Here is a 21,555-nt window from a genome sequence, read left to right as displayed (position 1 = left end):
CCGGGGCAGCGCTGCCACCACTGACCCCAGCCCCACCGGCAGCGCCGGCACTGCAGGGTTGTGGCTCTCGTTGTGGCTGCCTGGGGGAGCTGGAGCAGTGGGATGGGAACAAGCCCAGCTTGCCCGTGGCAGCCGTGCCCAGGCACTGCCCATGTTCCCGTGCCCGTGGGGATGGGAGCACCCCCGAGCTGGGGCAGGGCTGGGACGGGCTGTGTACGAAGCACATGCACCGGGGAGCCAGCAGCTGGCTTCAAGTCTTTTCTAAACCAGCTGACATCAATAGCATCTTCTGCTGTTTAGGACAAAAATCCTCTCCCTGCTCCTGCTTGGGTTCCTGCGTGGCTGGCCTGGCCCCTCGCCAGCTGGGCGCTGCTTTCCTTCCCTCTTCTCCTGTTACCTCTGTAGTGTTTAGAACACAGAAAATGTGGGTTTTTGCTGATTATAACAACAGTAAATGCTGATTTTAAAGACAACCTTCTCTCCTTGTTGCACTGTGTCCAAGGGATGGGACTCATGTCCAGCTCTACGTGGCTGAGCCCAGAGATGGGGGTTTGGCCATGGTGCAAGGACCAGGGCACTGCCCACTAATTGCCCACAAATGTTGCTGTTCCTGCACTCATTTGCAAAACACTTTAAAAGTCACTATGGCCATTCCCAGCAGCACTCTGAACCAATCTGGGGTGCCCAATGCCCAGAAGCAGCCCCCTGCCACAGCCACGCTGTCCTGGTCCCACGGAGGCAGGTGACACCCCAGGAGTGCACCCACAAACACCCAGCCCTCCCCATACCAAGCACCAACCACAAGGCTTAGAAAGACAGCCAAAAAAGACAAAGTTTGCCATTTTAAATGAACTGCAAAATTTATTACAGTGGTTTGCTCCTGACAAGGAAGTTGGTAACCTTCTGCCTGGGAAGGAAGGGGGAGGAGTGGGGAAGGGCAGGGATGAGGGGGAGGAAAGGATGTAAGAGACAGAGAGAGACACTTAAGGACACTTTTCATTTTCTGAAAATAAAATGTCTTTTACCTCCCAAAACATTTTCTCCAGTTAAGTTCACAAAAAGAAGAAGGTGAAACCAAACCACAGACTTCAGGAGGAAAATGCACAAACGTGTTAAAGCAGAGACAAACATACTCTTTCTTCTGTGTCTAACAAGCTTCACAAACGGCTCCGGGCGCAGCCTCTGTGGCTCCTCAAGGCACCGGCTCTGCAGAGCTGCAGTGGCCCCTGGGCACAAGGACATCCCCGCCCTGGGGACAACCCTGAACAACCCCGGCCATGCTGCAGGACCCCCAGAGCTGGGGGCTGTGGGGCAGGGGCTGTGCCAGCCCCGCTGCTGGGGCAGAGGAGAGAGAGCACGGCTGAGTCCGAGAGAAAGCAACAGTGAGAATCCAGCACGGCCCAGTTTGGGGGGGCTGAGACCCCCAGTGCTCCCAGTCCTGTCTGTGAGCCCCGATCCCATGATGGGAGAGGAGCAGAGAGCTCTTTGCCTGTGGCTTCAGCACAGCATTTGCTGTCCCCTGGGGACATGGCAGAGTGAAGGAGGGGGCCAGGAGGCCCAGCGTGAAGTGCAGGTCAATCTTTATTCCTCCTTACCCACTCACTCAGCAGATAAATGCAGGGGGAGCACTGCAGAGCTCCCCAAGTTTCCCCAAGATCCTGGGCACGTGCTGGAGCTTGCACCTCCCTCCTGTCTGGCTGCTCTGCCACCATACCTGTGGGCAGGACTGAGCTGTGCTGCCCGTGGGGCAGCTCTGGGCACTGTGGCTGCCACAGAACTGCTGCCTCCAGCACCAGCAGGCACTAGGAAAACGCACCTCAGCTGAGGATTCAGCACTGCCCATCCCTGCCTGCCCTGTCTTGGCCAGGGCAGCTTCAGGACAGAACCGGCAGCAATTGGGACCTGGCATCTGCACCTTGGGGTCCCGGCACTGCTGCATGGACCTGACATCTCCAGCCCAGCCCCCGCATTCTGGGTGGGTTTCCTGCAGAAATCCACCACCTCTGTGTGTTCCCTGGTGCCTGGAGACACCTCAACTGCCATAAAACCACAGCCTGGAGGGGTTTCACCTCCCCTCTCTCCTGCCCAGTGCACGAGGGGCCCTGAGACATGGGCAGGGTCAGGGAGGGACGGTGGCAGTCAAGAAACAGCTGGTGGGGGCAGCAGGAGAGGAGCAGAAATAGGAGAAAAACCAGGACAGGCTTTCCCCTTCCTTGGTGCTGCTGAGCCGGGTTGGCAAGCGACAGGTTTGGGCACCGGGTGTGCAGTGGAGCTGGAGGTCAGCACTGCCAACGGGGCAGTGCCAAGCCACGGCCCTGCAGCCTCAACTGTCCTTGCTGTGTACGAAACCTTCTGGGGCGTTTCCAATAGCAGAGGTTAAATAGCATCACTGAGGAAGGCAGGGTGGGAGGCGGCGCCTGCCAGCCCCGGGCACCAGTCCTGCCCCTGCTGGAGGCACTGGGGTGCGGCCGGGTCCTGCTGGTGGCCACTCAAGTCCGCTTGGCGTGCAGCATCTCGATGAGGAGGTTGTTGCAGGGCACCTCCCCGCTGAGGTGCTTGTGGTACAGGTACTCCTCGGCCTGCAGGCTCAGCGCCCGGACCTCGGCCAGCCACAGCAGCAGCTGGCGGAACTTGTCCGTGGAGTGGGGGTAGTGGCACACCGTGTACTCCAGCAGCGCCGCGTTGGCCTTCTCCTGAGCATCCTTGGCCAGCGTGTGGTTCTCCAGGTACTTCACGTCTGCAGGGGGGAGGATGGGCATGAAATGGTGCCAAACTCACGGGTCTGCCCCATCTGTGCCACACTGTGCTGGGTGAGCCAGGAGGGACCCACACTCCTGGGTCAATGTCCCCCATGCATGAAAACACAGTGCAGGAGGGGTCCCGCACCCCGTCCCTACCCAGCCGTGGGCTCTCCATCCCTACCCTGCTGCCCAGGTCTTCCCTGATGCTGAAGACAGATTCCAAACCCCCTGGCAATAGGACTGGTGCCCTGCCCCTACGGCCCAGGAAGCTGCAAAGCCAGAAGGTGTTGCCAGCTGCGCCAACACATTGGGAGTTACTGCCGTCAGCCCTCTTTAATTCCTGAAGGTCGAGGAAGCGGCTGAATTAATTCCCTGCTAAACCTGGTCTTTCCAATGTGGCAACCAGGCTCACCAGCCTGGAAACCCTAATCCTCCACGCCTCGCCAGGGCCACAGCAGCTTCCCATAATCCTGCTGCCAGCTCCGGTGCCAGCAGGGTAGCGACAGCTCAGCAGGCAGTGGCACCGAGGCGCAGGCAGGGCCAGTCGCCCCTGCACACAGATTTTGGTGGCTTTAGGAACCAGTGCTGGGCATTGCCCCATCACCACCTGCAGCTGCACACAGCCATGGTCCCACTCACCTGCCCAGCAGAGACCTCGCTGCCAGCCCTGGCACGGTCCATCCAGGGCAAGAGGATTTAGTGGATTCACTGTGCAGGACGAGGTACTTGGGAACACTGCCTCGGTCACAGCCCCTCTGGCTGTGCTGCACACAGACCCTGATGTGCCAAATTCCCGGCTGGAAACGGGGAAATCTGGGCACAGGGTCTGGCCGAGGCAGCTGGGAGTTTGGGGCTCCTTGAAGGGATCGTGGCACTGGCGCAGCCCAGCCGGGGGTCAGAGCCGGGAGCGGAGGAGTGGCCGGGGGGACTGCGGAGCCCCAGGGAGGGGAGGCACAGCACAGCCGGGGGCCCGTGAGCCCCCGGGGAGCCCCAGCCTCGGGCCGTGCCCATGGCCACGGGCACTGCGGGGGCAGGCCCAAAGGGCACAGGTTGTGCCAATTTGCAGTGGATCAGATCACCCTTCCCTTTTCACTCTGACAGCACATTTGCTCCTATTGTCTCCTGCTACCCGGGTTGTTGTTATGAAATCTCTTTATCTGCATAAGGTTATTGTGCATGTCATTAAAAAAAAGAAGTTATATTGATAAATGTCAAATCTATCCCCTGAGTTGGCTCAACAATAGCTAGTTCTACTCGATGAACTCACCTGGTTCTCTGAAAGACCCTATTCACTGTTTAATTGAATATTTGAATAATCTTTTCATTCCTGCAAGGAATAAAGAATGTTGTCCAAATAACATTGACTCACTTCATTTAGAGACACTGCAGCAGTTGCAAAGACTGTCCTGTGACAAAGCCTCCCATCACACATACAGATATGCCTGGGATTATTTCTATGCCCTCAAGTGTTCTTCCTATTCACAGCTCCTTTTGTTTGGGAGAAGCTGCTGATAAATTGCAAACGCTTAAGGGAATGTGGGCTATAAAAGCCTCTCTTCCTCCCCTCCCCAAGAGTAGCTGCTTCATGAATGTAAGTCATGAAATCGAATGATAGGTCAATCCATTAAGGCTCTATTAAGCCCTTCTGTAGAACAAAGCTAACCTGTGCCGTCCTCATAAATATTGCTATTTTGAGAAGCCCTAATTTTAATTAAATCTCTTTACCTGCTCAGGAGAGAAATCTATTTAGAACTCAAATGGCAGCTCTTGTGAACAGGGCTTGGCTTTGACTGTGCTGTGGCAGAGTGGTAAATGTGGAAATTCTCTTGTTAAAGGCAATTACATCCTGCACATAATACACAATCCCGTCCTCTACAGCTGAGCCTACGAAGGGCAAATTACTCCAAGTGAGCTCTGCAATATGGAGAGAAAAAGTTGCATTTGGGGCAAAATGATGTATGGGAAAAGACAGCTTTTGGATTCCACTCCCTCCCCGAAAGCCGCTGCTCTAAGGAAGCCATCGGGGGGGACACTGCTCCTGCTCGCTGTGCTGCGCTGTGCTGTGCTGTGCTGTGCTGCGCTGTGCTGTGCTGCGCTGTGCTGTGCTGTGCTGTGCTATGCTATCTGTGCTGCGCTGTGCTGTGCTATCTGTGCTGTGCTGTGCTGTGCTGTGCTATGCTATCTGTGCTGTGCTGTGCTGTGCTGCGTTGTGCTGTGCTGTGCTGTGCTGCGCTGTGCTGTGCTGTGCTGTGCTGTGCTGTGCTATGCTATCTGTGCTGCGCTGTGCTGTGCTATCTGTGCTGTGCTGTGCTGTGCTGTGCTGTGCTGCGTTGTGCTGTGCCAGGGGTGGATCTGGCCCTCCTGGTGCTGAGACCGCGCGGCAGCAGCCGGGGAAGGTCCTGGCTCGGGCTACGAGCCCCCCCGGCTCGTTCATTTCCCAGCCTGGGCACTGTTTGTGCCACACCTTATCACTGCTTGAGCAGCGAATTATCGTCTCTCGTTTCCCTGGGTTTCTAAACAGCTCCAGAGGAAAGGAAAGCTGAGGGAGGAGATGCTGCAGGTGCAGGACGGGAGAGCAGCGCAGCTCCCACCGCTGGTCCCTGGACGGCACCCCGCGGGTGCAGAAGTGCAAGCACAGAGCCAAGGCACTGGAACAGGGACAGCGCGGGGACGGGACGAGGATGGGGATGGAGACAGGTCTGCCGCAGACGGCGGTGGGCTCACCATGCGCCAGCACTCGGCCCACACAGGGTTCGCAGGGCAGGAGCCCTGCCGCCCCAGGCACGTTTCTGGCTCTGGCAGCAGCGCCCACGGCTCCGCTGTTATTTTGTCTGGGTGAGGTGGGAGGTGTGAACGCGCCGGCCGTGCCCGACCGCAGGCTCCGGGCTGAGCCTAATCAGGAGCGCGGAGCCCGGCCCAGCGCGGCGCACGGGCTCTCTGACGCAAATCCCGGCAGATACGGGCGGCCCGGCCGCGGCCGCCTCTGTCAACACGCCTGTTTTCCCGCAGCCCTATCAGCGCTTGTTTCCCTGCCCGCGGTGATGGGCGAGTGACCCAAACAGGCTCCGCTCGGCCAGAGGGGTGACAACGGCCCCTGCGGCTGGAGCAGAGCCCGGCCCCGCAGCGGGAGACGTTTTGTGTCCCGGGACAAGAGAGGGGACAGGCAGGTGCCAGCTCTCGATCCTGGCTCCTCGTTAAAAGCCCCTTTTGTCGCACCGCCGGACCCTAGGCTGCGTGTGCCCCCTCCAGCCGCGCTGCCACCCCAGGCTCCACGCGCAGCAGCACGGCCGTGACCCGGGAGCGGCTGCCCCTCGCCCCAGTGCCCCCAGCTGCACTCACCGAGGCTGAAGAGGATGAGGAACTTGAGGCAGACGAATTCGTGCCGGTCCACCTGGAGCGAGTGCAAGTGCAGGACGAGCTCCTGCGCCCGCAGCACCAGCGTGTTCAGGATGGAGCCGGCCTGGGCTGCGATGGCCGACATGTCCACCTGCGAGGACAGGGCTGGCATCAGCTTTGGCAGCCCCAGTCCCACCACAACCTGCTGCAGGGCACCTCACATGGGGCAGGAGCCAGGTCCAGCCCTGAGCACTGACTGAGAAGTAGGGGTGTCAAAAAAAAGATTGATGGGCGAAATGGGAACACCATTTAAAACAGGGGGGCCCTCACAGGGTGCTGGAATTGTAGGCACCGCATCTCCAAAAGCCACCTCCAGGGAGGGAAGGGGCCCCTCCTCCCATCCCACCACTGACAGTGCAGGTGGGAATATTGATCTCTCCATAAGCAGCATTATTCTCCAGAACCAGGAGCTGTGTGGCAGGATGGGACAGGATGGGACAGACTGGAACCTTCTGCACAAGCAGACCCAGAGTGTAACAACACCACCTGCCTGCCCTATGCTGAGTTGGCCACACTGGGACAAAAGAAAGAAAGAAGTCACTCCATTTCCCCATGCAGCCCCCGCCCATCCCCACTGCCCCTCCACAGCACCACCACTGTCCCAGAGGCCGTTTCTCACCTCCTGGCCAGTGACCAGCAGCACGCTGTGCTCCTTGCCGTGCTGCAGCTGCCGGTAGATGTGGTCAAACACCAGCAGCTCACTCCAGCAGTTCTGCAGCAGCTTCATCTGGTCACCCACCTGAAACAGAGAGGGAGCTGACACCCACCATGCTGCAGAGCACAGCACCCACCCTGTGCCTGGCAGGCATCCCATGGGTGTCCCCAGGTGTCCCCTGGGGTGAGCACAGAGAGCCGGAGCTGCACCCCAGAAAGGGGGACCCCGGGCTGGAGGAGAGGAGATGTGCAGATGGCTTTGCAGAGCTGGCTTCAAAGCAGCTCAACACGTTTCAGTGGCACTTGCTGGCTCTTATCAGCACGGGTGTTCCCCCAGCAGGCACAACCTCCTCAAATCTCACACAAATTTAACAAAATGACAGCGGGAGGGACACGAGGTGGCTGCACAAAGGGCCTGTGTGTCCAGACAGCCCCTCTGGATACTTTAAAACTAAAGAAGACAGTGCCCATCCTCGTCTCCCTGGCCAGGAGGGCAGGCTGGGGGGGCAGCAGGGCTGTGGGGGAGCCGCCGGGCGCGGGACATCGCCGTGCCCTGCAGCTGCCAGCCCGACCCTGCCCACGCACCAACACACGCACTTGTGACCACGTGCACTTGTGCACGTTGTGCCGCTGTGTGTGTGCCCAGAGAAACACCTGGGACTGTCCCTGCGAGGGGCTGGAGCCAGGATATCGGCTGGAAGGGCCCCCAGAGGTCCCGCAGGGCACTGGGGACTGCAGGCAGCAGCAGTGACTGGTGGGATGAGCTGCCAGGGCCAACGGCTGCTTTTGGAAGAACTAAAAGGCCCCTGAGCTGTGGCAGGATGCAGGGCACGCTGCCTTCCCCACTGTCCTGCCAGGAAACACCACGGGTCACTGGCTTCATCCCCTCGACACATGGAGAGCATCTCCACTGAACCCCAACTCCTTTCCACAAAGAACTGAACTCCTGCCCTGCCTGGACTCCCCTCTCCTGCGGGGCCAGTGTAGGGAAAGGGTTGGGATTACGGTGCTGGCTCCAGCACCGCCCTGAGGAGCAAATCCAGTGCCAGCAGCCGAGCTCTGCAGGGCCATTGTGCTCCCCATTAATAGAGGGAAGACAGATGCAGCATCACAGGGCTGGATAATGCCCTCGTTCTGCTGAAGAGGCTGCAATAAACCCGCGCTGGGAGATTGCAAAAGGAATAGAAGCCAGATGAGAAAGAGCTTTATGGTCTCAGAGCCGGCACTCCCCGTGAGCCGCTGGGATTTGTCTCTCAAGGGTGGTGGGTGGCCAGAGCCGGGCGTGCGGCAGCACAGGGCACGAGATGGGGTGGGAAGGCAGTGACAGTGGCTGGGCTGTGGCACCGCTCCTGCCCGCCTGCGGGGCCGTGGGCACTGTGGCTGGGCTGTGGCACCGCTCCTGCCCGCCGGCAGGGCCGCCCCTCATCCCCCAGCCAGTGTAGCGGCTGCCATTCGTGGCCCAGCACTTCAGAGCATGTGGTTCCTGGTCAGCTACTTGACAAAACCCTGGGGCAAAGCTCATTGTGCCCTAAACCAAAATGCAGCCTTTCTGCACCCGTGGTGACCCCTGCCAGCAGGCGAGTGGCCGGCTGTGGCGGTGGCCAGCCCGAGCAGGGAGCTGGGGCCAGCCCAGCTGCACGATCCCGGCCGGTGCCGAGCGCCTCCGCTCTGGCTCAGTCAGGGTGTTGTTTTGGAAGTTCTTTCCTGTGCCTCATTCCTGAGCGGGCTGAGCTCCAGAAGAGACAGACAGAAGGTCTTGCCTTGAAAACCATTCTAAAAAATTAACTTTTCCAAAGAAAGCACCTCAACAATTTTGAAATCTTATTTTCTTCCTTTAAAAATTGCTAATCAGCTTCTCCCAAACTCTGAGGGGTGTTTGGCTCCCTCCCTGAAGCCCCTCAGCAGCACATTTCACCCTTCCTGGCTGCTGTAGGGCTGTTCCTTTGCCAGCATGCTCCGATGTGCCGCGGTGCTTCCTGGGAACGTCGCAGTGCACCAGAGCCACATGGCCATGGCATGGGGGAATGTGCTTGGGGACATGATGGGGTGGGCTGGGGGCTCCATGGGCCAGTCAGAGCTGGCTGGGGTCCGTGGAGTTGTCCCCAGCACCAAGCTGGGTGTCCCCATGCCCAGGCTGGGTGGCAGCGGGCAGCCCGCACAGCCCCGCTCCAGCACTGAGGCTCTGCTGCAGGGGGCTCAGGCTGGGGGCACCCCGCCCTGGCCTGGCCTGAAGGAGCAGGGGGCTGCTAATGGAGGGCACTCAGAGGCAATCAATCCTCCAAGCCAGGCGGCAGCACACACGCTCGCCGTTAAAAGTTAAGCAAAGTATCTTCCTCTTTCAATGTCAAGGCTTTTCCTCGGAGTGCTTTATCAAAGGCCTGATGCAAGCTGTCTTTGAGAGGCAATCCTTATCTTTTTTTGAAGTGAACATTTAACCCATTCACAAAACACGTGGTGAAACTCTCCCCACACTGGAAGAGCAATCCCTGATGGGCTGCAACCCACAGAAAATGCAATTCTCCATGGGAAAGGGTCTGGGATGGTGCTGGAGGGGAGGCAGGGCATGCAGAGGCAGGGATGGTGCTGCCCAGGCACGGGGCTGCATGTGGATGTAGTTTTAAATCTTCTGCAACCTTCCTTGTGGGTTCATAGGTACAAGGTGAGGGAGCCCCTGCAAGTGTTGGGGCTCCCCAGAATGTGCCCAGGCCACGCAGGGACAGTGCAGAGCCACAGTGCTCACTGCTCCCTGCACGGCTGGTTCAGGGCAGCCCCATCTCGGATACCACGGCTTTAGGAAGGAGAGTGACCCCCCAGCAGCTCTGCTTTGGCAGGAAGCCCTGAGCTGGAGCCAGGACATCCATCCCCAGCCACGGGCCCAAGCAGCACCCAGATGGCCCTGGCCTGTCCCCACCGCACAGATGCCCTCCGGGCCTCCTCCCACACCTCAGGTGCAGGAATTGCCCCACAGCCCTCCGGCAGGTGTGTGACACATGTCAGCACTCCAAGCAGCCCCAGCAACTACTGAGTGCGGGCAGTACCCATCACCTTGGCTACTGAGAAGTGTGAAAGCGGACTGGTGTCCACCAGCCACCCGCAATGGAAAACCTGCACACGTCCAAGGTGTTAATGGTCAGTGCAGGTCCCCATTGCCCTGCCCAGATACCACCACCATGTGCATCTTGAAACAAAGAGCCATCAACAGCGGCGTGGCTAGGCCAGGATCCCATCCCCCTGCCGGCTCCCAGGCTGCTGGCACCACGGCTCTGCAGGCAGGGCTGCGCCGGCCGGGGCGCCACAGGCAGGGCAGCGTCACATTTCCCCCAGTGCATGGGATGCTAAACATCCACATGCTGCAGCATCCACCACCAGAAGGAGATTTTAAATCTGCCAAAAACGCTCTGGCCATTGGCCAGGAGATGGGGTCAAGATGACCCACATGTTAAAGGCAGAGAAGCAATTGACTGCAAATAGGCTTTGTCGTGGCTCTGGGATCTCTAAGCACAGCTGAGGGAGAGCAGCCCAGCAGACAGACCCAGTGACCACAGGGACCCCTGGGTCTGTGGGAACAGTGCTGCCCTCAGCATCCCTCCCATCCCTGGAGCTTGCCTGTGGATGGAAGGGTAATTTGCCCCAGGCCCTTGGCACAAAAGGGCCGAGGGAGGGGTCGGCACCATCCCACCACCCTGCAGCTGCGCCGTGCCCCTCCAGTGGCGCGGGGACCCACTGCACACCCAGCCCAGCCTGGCCTTCGGGCTGAAACCGTGGCAATTTGTTTAACATTCCTGGCTGCTCATCCCAATCTAAAGGTCACCGCAACCCTGTGTTCACGATATTGATATGTAGGTATGGCAGTGACACCTATATAAACCAGGCTGTGCAGGACGTGTGTGCATAAACCACACCAAAACCAGACACAATGCGAGTGTGCAAGCACGCGTGCATGTGTGCGTCCACATCCTCTGTCTGTCTCCATATACATATAAAAAAATTACATCTGAAAGGACAAAGTTGCCTGAGACTCACAACCCAACAAAATATATTTCACCCCCGGCCTATATTTTTCTTCCTGAAAAGATGCTGCAAATCTTCCCTCAGTCCTGACACATCTCATCTAGACTCAGTTAAAGTTCGTATTTATGGGCGTCAGCGCTGACCTCTTCCACCTCCGCCCGCGCGGCCTCGCGCCGTGGCTGCCTGGCCGGCCCTCGATAAACAAGCGGGCCCCCAAATCCCCCTCTGCCGAGCAGCGTTATTAGTCTTGCCTCCGAAGGCCAGCGCAGTCCGTAATTCTCCTCCTGGTGACACGAGATGAACACCGCGACATCAGTCTCCCGGCGGATTGGCATGGGGACCCTCGTTTGTCAGTGGCAGACTGACAGAATTACTGGCCCTTAAATGAAACGATATATCTGGGAAGTTAAATCTGTTTTCAATCTGACTGCCCCGCGCCTGCGGGCGGACGTGGCGTGTGAGCCGATGTCAAGAGGCCATTAGCCCGTGGCCCCCCTCCTTCCCCGGGTGCAGTGGTGGAGCCAGGGGGGCTCTCCCCAGTGTCGCCCAGCCCAGCCACCACGCCAGGAGTGTGGAGACAGCAAAGCACCCGTTCTAGCCCTCGGCAGATTGCTAGGGTGGGAATGGGAATGGGAATGGGAATGGGAATGGGAATGGGAACAAGACTGGCCAGCTCCAGGGGAAACTGCTCCCACTCTCCCTGGGCAGGCACCAAAGGCTCGTCCTAACCAGGCATGAACCAGCAGTTCCCCATGTCCCTGAAAATTTGCTCCTTCCTCTCCAGGCGCCCTGTGAGGCCCCAGGGAGAAGCCAGGTCTCTGCTAACAGCCCTGTGGAAGGAGCATGGTGGTGCTGGGCAAGCTCAGGCAGGGCAATCCATGATGGGGCAATCTGCCCACACCTCCCCTTCTCACCTGCCTGCACCTCCTCCCATGTAGTGCCAGCCTGGCACGATGCCCTGGAGAGGTGTCCCAGCACGGTGCCTTGCCAGCCTGGATCCCTGCACTGGCCTCAGCCAACAGCCCTTCCCTGCTGGGGCTGGGGACCGTCACCTTCACACAGACCTTCCCAGGGGATGGAGAGGGCTGCTGGCAGCCCTGCCCTGAGGAGCCCCGAGCCCCGAGCGGGGACTGCCGGTGCCATCGATCCTGGAGATTGAGATGTTCCTCCGTGCTGGCTTTAGGGCAGAGCCGTAAACCCTGCGATAGCAGGAGTTCATTTACTGCCCCAGCAGCCGCTTCCTTTTATGTGCCCAGCAGGAGCAGGAATGGGGATTCAAGTTCTCAGACCTGCTCCTGCTTCCCACTGGCTGCTCTCTCATGCCTCAGGAAAAGCCTCTGCCCCGGCCAGGGAGGATGAGGCGTGTGGGGTGGGCAGGGGCAGCCCCAGGTAGGGGCACCTCTGCTCTGTGCTGGGGCTCGGAGCTGCCTGGGGCTCTGTGCACGGGAGGGAGCCAAGGATGGCCATGCCTCATTCTCCCTCTCCCGCTGCAGCCAGGGTGGGCTGCGGGTCCTGCAGTCCCTGGCCCTGGGAGATGCTGGGAGTGCACCCCACAATCACCATGAGGATAAGGCAAAATCTTGAGCCCCCAGGATGGCAGTGATGGATGTGGGCACCCGCTGAGCACTGAACCCCCTGTCCTGAGCACGGCAGGGCACATGCCCTGCTCCCAGCAGGACACTGGTAGCTCTGCCCAGGTGAGGCCTGTGGCACTGCCATCCCCCTCAGAGTCCCACGGCAGGAGGAGCACCCGCCAACACCGATTCACACAGGAACAACCTATTTTGGTGGCACAATCACGCTGACAATGGAGTTACAAGGCTACACAGCTATACAGCTGGGAACTGAATTTACACTGTTTACAATATCTCCTGCAAAACAACAACCACCCTGTTCCCAAAATCCAGGCTGGACACTGATATGATTGAAACAAGCCCAACCCACCCCCACAATGCCATTTCCTGACACTGTTCTGAACGACGGGGGCTATTTTGAGCCACGAGGCTAGGCCACACTCAGCCCCATGGCACCCATGGCACAGGGAAGAGCCTGGTCCTGTCCTACAGCACAGTCCCACTGGAAGAAAGTGATTTTGGCCAGAGCTAGGCAGCACAACCTTATGCTGGAAACACAAGAAAACACCTGAGTCTCATCACAGCTGCCCCAGGATGTTGCTCTCTGGGTTTTGGCCATGTTGCAAAATTTTCTCTCCCATTTTTGCACCAGATTGAGATCTTAGGTCAGCCCAGAACATGAATGGAAAATTTCTGAAAGCTTGGCAAGGTGTGCAGGATGGCAGAAGCTGCTCCAGCCCTGCTAACACTCCCCTGGCCGCAGTAAATGTTCAGGGATATTTGCTAGAGGGATGCCTCGGCAGGATGGAGGTCAGGTCCATGTCCCCCAGCCGGGCACACTCGTGGGCTGCTGGCAGCAGACACCACGGCTCTGGAGCCGGCTCGGGCTGCCCCTGCTGCCTGGTGCTAATAGGACCCACCTGACCACATCGATTTTCCTCCTAAAGGCAGGGGAGAGAATTGTCTCAACTATAATTCCTCAACGTTACATTTTTCAATTATGTCTTGAGCTTGACACCACAGTCACTCTGCCGGCGATTGCCTCAACACCTGCCCCCGCCGTGATGAATTTGAAATCATTAGCCCCACACGACAGTGGGAATCGCTTCGGCATCGCAGGCGGGCCCCGGCACCTCCAGTCCTGCCGGGAGCTGGGAGCAGGACTGGCATGTGCCAACAGCTCTGCAGTGATGGCCCCAGGCTTGTGCCCACGGGTGTTTCCCTGTCCTCACAACATTTCACCCTCAGTCCTGCCCACAGCCACATCCTGTCCTCACATCATGGCAGCATCAATCCTGCCCGTCCCCCATTGTCCCCCCAGAGCAGCACCCATCCCACTGGCAGGTCCTACCTCCAGCTCCTTGAAGAAGATGCAGCTCCGTGCCCACTCCACGATGGAGAAGAGGGTCTGGTCGGCCATCTTGCACATGAGGCCGAAGGTGCTGAGCTTCTCATGCCGGCCTTTGCCCTGCTCTTGCTGCAGGCAGGAGAGTATCCGTGCCTTCATCTGGGCCTCGTCGGGCTCCAGCTGCAGCAGCTTCAGGATGACCTCGGGGATGTCGGGGGGGGAGCTGCTGGGGTAGGTCTCTGGGTACATGTAAGCAGGCACGGCCTCATGGGCATTTGTGTAGTGGTCAGGGTACTCGGACTTGATGGCGCGGTTGGGGAAGGAGGGGTAGTGGTAGCCGGGCAGCGGCGTGTGGCTGGGAACTGTCATTCCCAGGGAGGGCGTCCCGTAGGGGCTGCGCTCGTAATCCACGGGCGTCAGGGCGGCCGGGTTGGGCGGCAGGGTCTTGGACATGGCATGGATGCTGTGGATGGTGGAGGACAGGCTGTAGTCACTCTGCACAGGGGACATGATCTGAGGCATGGTCTCCAGCTTGAAGCCGTTGGCTCGGATCAGAGCTTTCTTCTGCTGCTTTAAGGCACGGTCCCGCTTGTACATGGGTCCAAACTTGTTCCTCCCTCCACGCATCCGGTCTGCACGCACAGCTGGAGACAGAGAGAGGGCAGAGACTGCAGTGAACCCACAAGGAGAGAGACCAGGGCTTCCACAGGGCACAGAGAAAATGTTGGGGGACACGACTTAGTAGCAAAAAGGGTTTGGGGGACACTGGGGAAACCTTCCCAGAAAGCTGACGGCAGATTGTGTCACTCCCAGCCCAGCCAATGTCACCCTCAGAGTGTCTGAGGATTGCAGGAAAGGAAGAGACATTTGGCTTTCACTACAAAATGAGATGGGGGGAAAAGCAGCTTTCATTCCCGGTGGGTTGAGGGGACACCCCTTAAAGCCTGAGCAAAGGAGGGGATTTGACACTCACTTTAGTTTTAACAACCCGTGTCACTGGACCAGCCCTGGGATTTCTTTGTCTCTGCAGAGCTGGGAACCCCACAGTCCCCTCAGGACCCTGGTTCTCTCCATCCAGGCTGCATGTGCTACTTCTCAGCAGATCTCTGCCCCTTTTTCGGGCAGCACGGCTGGCAGGTCGCAGTGCATGCACTTCACCCCACGGGCCTCAGGCAGGAGGCTGCCAGCCCTGCGGGTACCAGCCCTGGCGAGGGCTCTGCTGCAGCATCCCGCTGGCAGAGTCCCTCTGACGGCTGCAGCAAAGCAGATGTTCCCACCAAACCAAAAAGCCCCAAGGATCTGCCAACATGCAAGGGAGCAGGTGCTTCTCTGCAGAAGGAGCCTGTCGTCCTGCACTGCCTCGCCGTGCTCCGGGGGCTGCTGCCCGGGCATCCCCTCGGAGGAGCCTCAGATCGCTGGAAGGCAGGAGCGGGGGGCTGCTCGGCAGCGGAGGAGTGCGCCGGCGAGAACAGCCCTCAGCGAGCATCAAAGGCAAAACCCCTCTGCTATCTTGTGTTCCTGCTGACAGCCAGCGGGTCTTGCTTTGCCTCTCAGCTGTTACCTCTGCCTTTCTTTCGCCTACTTATCCTGGGGCTCACAGCCAGCCCCCCCGGAGAGCTGGAGCACCTCCCCAGCGCTCCCAAGGCAGGCTGGAAAGGCGGGAGGGCGGCCGGGAGCAGCAGCATTTCCAGGACGAGCAGGAATGTGCTCCCAGGAGAGCCGCCCTGGCTTCCTCCCTCATTCTTTATTCATGAAAACAGCATCTCGCTGGGAGCGGGCTGCCAGCGGCAGCCTCCGAAGAGAGGGGTGCTGTGTCCCCGCTCCCGAGAGCCGGCCCACGCCCCTCTGGGCAGCAGAGAGCTGTCCCGGGGCAGCTCCTGACTCGGTTCCAAAGGAGGTGGCCACACTCCGACGTGTGCACACCCCAGCCGGGGTCTCACACAGACAGACAGGCTGTCAGCCCGCGCTGGCACAGGCAGGTCTGGAAGCCCTGGCCTCAAACCCCAGAGCCAGAGCACACCAAAAACCAAATCTCACACCCACTCGAAGTGATGTTATCCCACCACTGCTGAGGTGGGGCACGCCCAGGGATCACATCCCAAAGCAAGCCCCTGTGACCCTGGGCAAGGGTGCGCAGACAGAGACCCTCCTAGGGCTGCCTGCACTCCCACACACGGCGAGAGGTGCTCACAGTCTGGTCTCACAAGCCCTCCAGAGACAACTGCGTATACCTCCTCCCCTCTCCCAGCAAGAACACAAAGGGAGAAAGGGCCTTTTAATTCCCTCCTGCTCTGCTTTTCCTGCCATTTGTCCTACACTTGGGATTGGGAACAACTTGCCATTTGCTGTGTCCTAGCTGACAGCCGAGAGGAAAATGATGCATCCTGACCTCCAGGGCAAGGGGGCTCAAGTGGAGTCACCCAGGAAGCGCCTGCACCCCCACAATGACCCCAAAACCCTCTGCAGGTGACTCCCGAGCCACACACCCACACGGTGGCAGGAGGGGTCTCCAGCATCCTGCAGCCCCCCTTCCCACTCGCCTTGCCTGCTCTGATCCCAGTGCAGAGCCTTGGCTGGGGCAGGCTGCTGGCCAGGCTCTGCCTCCCTTTGGCCACCTTTCTCTGCCTGTGCAGGGACACGGAAGGTGCCATGGGTAGTGCCTGCAGGGTGCCCAGGGCTGTGGGCAGCCTTCGGCCAGAGCTCCGCTTCTCTTCCCGGGCAAGTTTCGCTGCCACCTCCCTTCAGGCACTTTGAAGGGTGCCTGTGTCAACACTATGTTCCCAAAATGAATCACCTCGAGGTTGCTGTTGTCGTGTGGACCTATAGACTCACCTCCAAAGCATCACCTCAGATGCGTTGCCCAAAAATACTCGGGGTTGAAAAAGGTGGTCTCTTTTTTACTACAAAAGAGACGATTCCATGGGAATATTGCTCTTGGTTGGGCGATTGCCTCGTCTGCCCAGCTCTGCTGAGGAGCCAACAGCAAGAAAACGCACACGAAAAGGCTTTTGGGACAGCTCTGGGACTAAAGCACCTCCACACGTACGCGACAAAAACTGCTGGAAAGGGACAAATTGAGACCGTGCCTTTTCTGCCTTTTTGCCCCGGGCACCCCAATCACTGTCCCTGCCCGTCTGTCGAAGGGTCTCCAGTCCCTGCCCAGCGCCCAAATCCCCTTGCGACATCGATCAAAAGGGCCAGAGCATGCACCGAGGGATTTAGGGCACCAGTAACTCCAGCCCAGGGAGGAGAGTGGAACTGGGATCTGTTTTGGAAGCCAGCCCACGCCGGGAGTTTGCAGGGGCTGAGTTTGCAGCTCGATGTTGTGTCTTACTCCTGCGCTTCTGCTCGCAGGCTCCCACCCGCTCCCGGAGCGAGCGGCCGCCCTGCCAGAACACGAAGGACTTTCCGATTAACCGCGCTGCGTCCCGAGCAGCGAGCCCGGCGGGCGAGGGGCTCAGCCGGGCCAGGGTCAGGCGGGAGGGCTCAGCCCACTCCCCCCCGCTGCAAAACGCAAACGATTTCAAGCGCGATGTGGGGAGGGGGCGGCTGACTCTGGGGTGGGGGGCTCCTTGTGCCTCTGCTTTTGCTCTGCCATCCGTGCCAACGACCCGGCCCCTCAAATACATTTCGTTGCCGGATGCTGAGCATTGCAGAGCCCGCAGCACAGGCTGTCGGGGCCCGACTCTGATGTCGGGATCCTCTGCGCCGACATCAGAGAGAGGCGGCGGCTGTGGGGCTGGAATCGCCCCCCCGGGGGTCAGAAATCCGTTATATTAAATGTCACTGAGTGAAAAACATAATTCGTGGTGGGTCTGCGGCAGTTTTATTGCGATCCCCATAATTTTTAACGTTTTTCCTTAAGTCTCGGCTTCTGGAATTATGTGCTTAAGGAAAACAGTAATTTATTTGCTATTTCCCAACCTTCCTGCCAGCAAAAAAAATCCTGGAAAGTTGAAGCTGCAGCAGCAGGAACCCCGGAGAAACAAACAAAATGAAACAAGGAAAAGAAGGAGACGACGCAAGAAAACGATTTTTTTCTTATCTTAGGAGGGAAAAACGGAATCGAAGCGCCGGCGGGACTGACCGGCCCGGGGAGGAGGCTGCGGTGGGGACAGCGCGACCGGTCCCGGCAACTGCACAGTCCCCGCAGAGTCCCGACCCCGGCCCCGGCCCCCGCCGCCCCCCGCCCCGCCGTGCCGTGCCCGGGCCGTCCCTACCTTCCAGGCGCATCCCCACGGTGAGGCACTTCTGGAAGCGGCAGTAGGGGCAGCGCTTGCGCTGGGTCTTGTCGATCTTGCAGCTCTGGCTCTCGGTGCAGGTGTAGTGCTTGTTGTTCTGCACCGTGCGCTTGAAGAAACCCTGCGGCGGCGGGCGGCGGCGATGCGGTGGGCACCGACACCGGCATCCCGGCACCAGCACCCCGTCCCCGCCACCCGCCTTCGGCAGAGGCTCCCGCCGCGCTCGGGGCTCCCGTCGCGGCCGCGCTCCCCTCCCGCCACCGGGCGCGAATCCGCCGCTAACGAAAACGGGCGAGAGGAGCCCCGCGGCCGGTCCCGCCGCCCCGGGCCCTACAGAGCCCCCTCGCCGCTCCCTACAGAGCCCCGGAGCCCTCTTCCCCGTGCAGCGCTCCCCTCACAGCCCCGGCCCCACAAGGCGCCGGTCGCGCAGAGCCCCGGCCCCTCTTCCCCGGCCCCGCACGGCCCCAGCTGCGTTTCCCCAGCCCCGCACAGCCCCGGCTCCGCAGCCCCGAGCCCGCGCGCCCCGGCCGGTCCTACCTTGCAGCTCTCGCAGGTGAGAAGCCCGTAGTGGTACCCGGAGACCTTGTCCCCGCAGACCGGACACAGCTCGTCCAGGTCCTCATCATAAGAATAGTCCATCCCCTCCAGCGGCCCTGCTGCGGGACGAGCCGCGGTCAGCGGGACGGGATGGGACGGGGAAGGGGACGGACGGCGGCCCCAGCCCCGGCGCTGGGTGCGGACCGGGAGTGGGCGCGGTGGAGACCGAGCGGCAGGTGCGGGAGCCGGAGCTCTTTATAGCGCCTGGAAGAGCATCTCCATGTTGGTGCGGGCTCACGGCCAGCCCCCCGGGGCTGGGGAACCTCCTCTGGGAGAGCGGGCGGCTCGCGGCGGCAGGGACGGGGCGGGGGCGGAGGGACCCGCCGGCCCGGGGACCGGGGACACCGCGGCCGGGCTGGGGAGCGGCTCGGCCAGGCCTCGGCAGCATCAGGGATCCCCCCAGGGACTCCCCCAGGGACAGGCAAGGGGCACCGCTCTGCGGGAAGGGGCGTGAGACCCTCCTCGCTCCCCCACACCATCTGTGGGGAAAAAGTCCCCCAGCCTCTCTGGAGGGTCTGGCCTGAGAGAGGCAGGACCTGCTGAGGGGCAGGAATCTCGGGACTGGAGCAAAATTCACTAGTCTGGGCAAGAGCCTGCTCTGCTCGATGCACAGCCCTGGACACCAGCTTTGTGAGAACATACCATCACCCCCCACCAGCTGCCCCTGCCAGCCCAGGGAGAGCTGCGTGGGGAACACTGGGGTGTGCAGCCGCTCCTGAAATCTCCTCTGGGGCCACCACTGAGGAGATGAGTTTGGACTTAGCACTGGTTATCCCACCAAGAGCACCCCCTCCCAGTGGTGTCCCGGTGTGCCTGTCAGACAGCAGGTATTGAATCAGTGCTCCACAATTAGGGTTTCTTGATGAAAGGTTCCATGACGGCAGCAGACCAGCACAGGAGCACCCCGGCTCCCTGCATGTCCTGTTTATCAGGATGCCCCCAGGCCACACGCCTCGGCCCGGGACTCGGCTATGGGAAGCTCGAAGCTCCAGCTCTAAACCAGACACTGGAGCTGAGCCCGTCCTGCAGGGCTGACCCTGAGTCAGGGACCCTTCGTGGCTGGTGCAGAGCCTGTCCCAGCGTGGTGGGAGCCTGCTGCCAGCGCAGCAGCACCGGGGCCCGAGGCTCTGGGTGCCTGGAGCCCTGGCACAGCTGAGGACTGAGCTGCTGGCAGTGTCCCGCAAAGGAAAGGCATGGCTGATGGCCCCACGCGGTTGATCCTGCCAGGCTGGCCCTGCTTGGGTTGTCTTGAAGGGCTCATCCCACAGATCTCATCTCACCCAGCTCACCCCACACTCTCACCCCACACACCAGCTGCCCACGGGTGCAGCGGGTAGGAAGCGGCGCTGCCAGGGAGAGTGGCAAACAGGAAACGGGCTCAGCGGAGCATCACTCCGGAGCAACCAGGAATGGAGCCCGGGCTAAGAATAGCAGCAGAGCGGTCTGCAGCGCGGGTCAGCGCTGTTCGGCCGGGAAGGAGCGCTCCCACTGCCAGCGGAGCCCCTCGGCCAGGGCCCCCACAGTCGCCACGAGCTCCCGGGGGAGCTGCCAGGCAGCCACGGAGCAGGACCTGCCATTCTGGAAAAGGAGCCTGGGAAGGGCTCTGAGTTGGAAGAACTGAGCAAACACTGTGAGGAACAAAAGCAACCCAGGGCTGAAGGCTGTGATCCCTGCCAGCGCAGGATGGGGACAGGGTACAGGCTCAGCCAGCCCCAGGAGTCAAGGGGTCCCCAGATGCCTCCCATGCCCGCTCCAGGGTGTGGAGGCTGCCTGTTCTCCTATGGGCAACTCCCAACCCTAGGGTGACCAGGGACCCCCAGGCACCACCAGCTGGGCTCCCAGAGCCCCTCAGCAGCCTGATCTGTCATTTCTGAGCAGCAGCTTGGCCGCGGGGCCAAGGCTGTGGTGAGGCCTCGCTCTGCTGCCTGTGATCCGCAGAGCCGCCATCCCCACGCCCGCTGACGGGGATGGGACGGGAAGCGGAGGCCCACACACAACTCCTGCTTCCTCGTCAAACCCTGCCGCGTCCCCAGCTCCGGCCTTGGCTGCCACCATGCCGGGGAATGGCGGCCGTGGCTGGGAGATGGCTGGGATGGGGGACTGGGTTCCCCCCACGGACACGTACTCACCGCGAGTCGGCTGCACGGCTGCTGCGTGTTGGCCGGCGGGTGGGAGAGCCTCGCTCGGCCACCGGCCAGGAGCTGTGACCCGAGGAGCCTCCGTGGGGTGCGGGTACCGCTGCCCTGTCCACAGCAGGCTGGGGGATTTATGGGGACCTGCGTCTCTTTGGAAGGTGTTGGGGCTCTGGCTGCGTACACGCCGCCCTGGGCAGGACACCGGCCAATCTCCTCCCCATGGGGGCCAGGCTCAGCCAGGATGGACCCACTTTGGTGCCTTATTGGCTTCTGTAGCCACGTGACCATGCTGAAAAACATCATAATTAAGCTACAAAACACTGCCCATAAACTAGCATTAGAAAGTGACAGCGAAGATAAGTGGAACCCCTGCAGCAGATAAGGTGCCCCGGGAAGGAGACCCTGCAGGGAGGTGGGGGGCACCAGAGTGCCCCAGCACCCACGGCCACCCTGATTTATGGCCAAGGGCAGGAGGGAGGCGGCCGAGGGCACGGGGCAGGACACCTCTGGGAGGAACGTGAGCTCACCTCACCCACCCAGCACCGGGATGCAGGCACGGCCTCCTTGGCCCCGAGAGGTCTCCTCTGCAGGGGAGGACGGGAGGAGGCTCCTCCACACTCAGGGCCCCACTCCCAGGTCCCTGGGGCTCACAGCGCTGGCGGCCAGCAGCTCTTCATTTGCTAGAACAGCACTCACAGAAAGCCAGTGCCCCCGGGTCTAGGCAGCCACACCTTGGCTGTGTTTTTGCCACGTGTGATTCCCCACGTTCGACTGCCGTGGTCAGTCCTACCCACGGGCACCGTGCTGGCAGATCTCAGCTTCCAATTGCCCTGTGCGACACAGGAACTGCAGTGCCAA

The 21,555-nt window shown here is 60.4% G+C and overlaps 1 protein-coding gene across 5 annotated transcripts; it reads right to left on the bottom strand.

The window, feature by feature from the left end:
- Positions 1-834: 834 nt before the first annotated feature.
- Positions 835-21,367, bottom strand: NR5A1 (nuclear receptor subfamily 5 group A member 1). Of its 5 annotated transcripts, XM_068210908.1 has the most exons (8): positions 20,692-21,367; positions 18,503-18,766; positions 17,945-18,086; positions 13,728-14,368; positions 6,757-6,876; positions 6,081-6,228; positions 4,467-4,655; positions 2,604-2,737 (listed from the first exon to the last, which is right to left on the bottom strand). In XM_068210908.1, the coding sequence occupies exons 2-7, from the start codon at positions 18,602-18,604 to the stop codon at positions 4,495-4,497; spliced, it is 1,314 nt and encodes a 437-aa protein (XP_068067009.1). In that variant the 5' UTR covers positions 18,605-18,766; positions 20,692-21,367; the 3' UTR covers positions 2,604-2,737; positions 4,467-4,494. The 5 variants fall into 5 exon arrangements, with proteins under 5 accessions (XP_068067006.1, XP_068067004.1, XP_068067005.1 ...); XM_068210905.1 differs by lacking the exon at positions 4,467-4,655 and having other exon boundaries at positions 835-2,737; positions 18,503-18,621; positions 20,692-21,360; XM_068210903.1 differs by lacking the exon at positions 4,467-4,655 and having other exon boundaries at positions 835-2,737; positions 20,692-21,359.
- Between the last annotated feature and the right edge of the window lie 188 nt (positions 21,368-21,555).

The sequence above is a fragment of the Anomalospiza imberbis genome, chromosome 21 (assembly GCF_031753505.1).
Source record: "Anomalospiza imberbis isolate Cuckoo-Finch-1a 21T00152 chromosome 21, ASM3175350v1, whole genome shotgun sequence".
NCBI lineage: Eukaryota > Metazoa > Chordata > Aves > Passeriformes > Viduidae > Anomalospiza > Anomalospiza imberbis.
The sequence above is the reverse complement of the archived record's forward strand: the minus strand, read 5'-3'. Positions and strand labels throughout refer to the sequence as shown.

Excerpts from the sequence above, each read along its gene's own strand:
- NR5A1 (XM_068210905.1), bottom strand. The coding sequence starts at position 18,604 with ATGGACTATTCTTATGATGAGGACCTGGACGAGCTGTGTCCGGTCTGC. Across the intron at positions 6,229-6,756 it reads TGCTGGTCACTGGCCAGGAG|GTGGACATGTCGGCCATCGC; the intron begins GTGAGAAACGGC and ends CTGTCCTCGCAG. Across the intron at positions 2,738-6,080 it reads CCTCATCCTCTTCAGCCTCG|ACGTGAAGTACCTGGAGAAC; the intron begins GTGAGTGCAGCT and ends TCCCCCCTGCAG.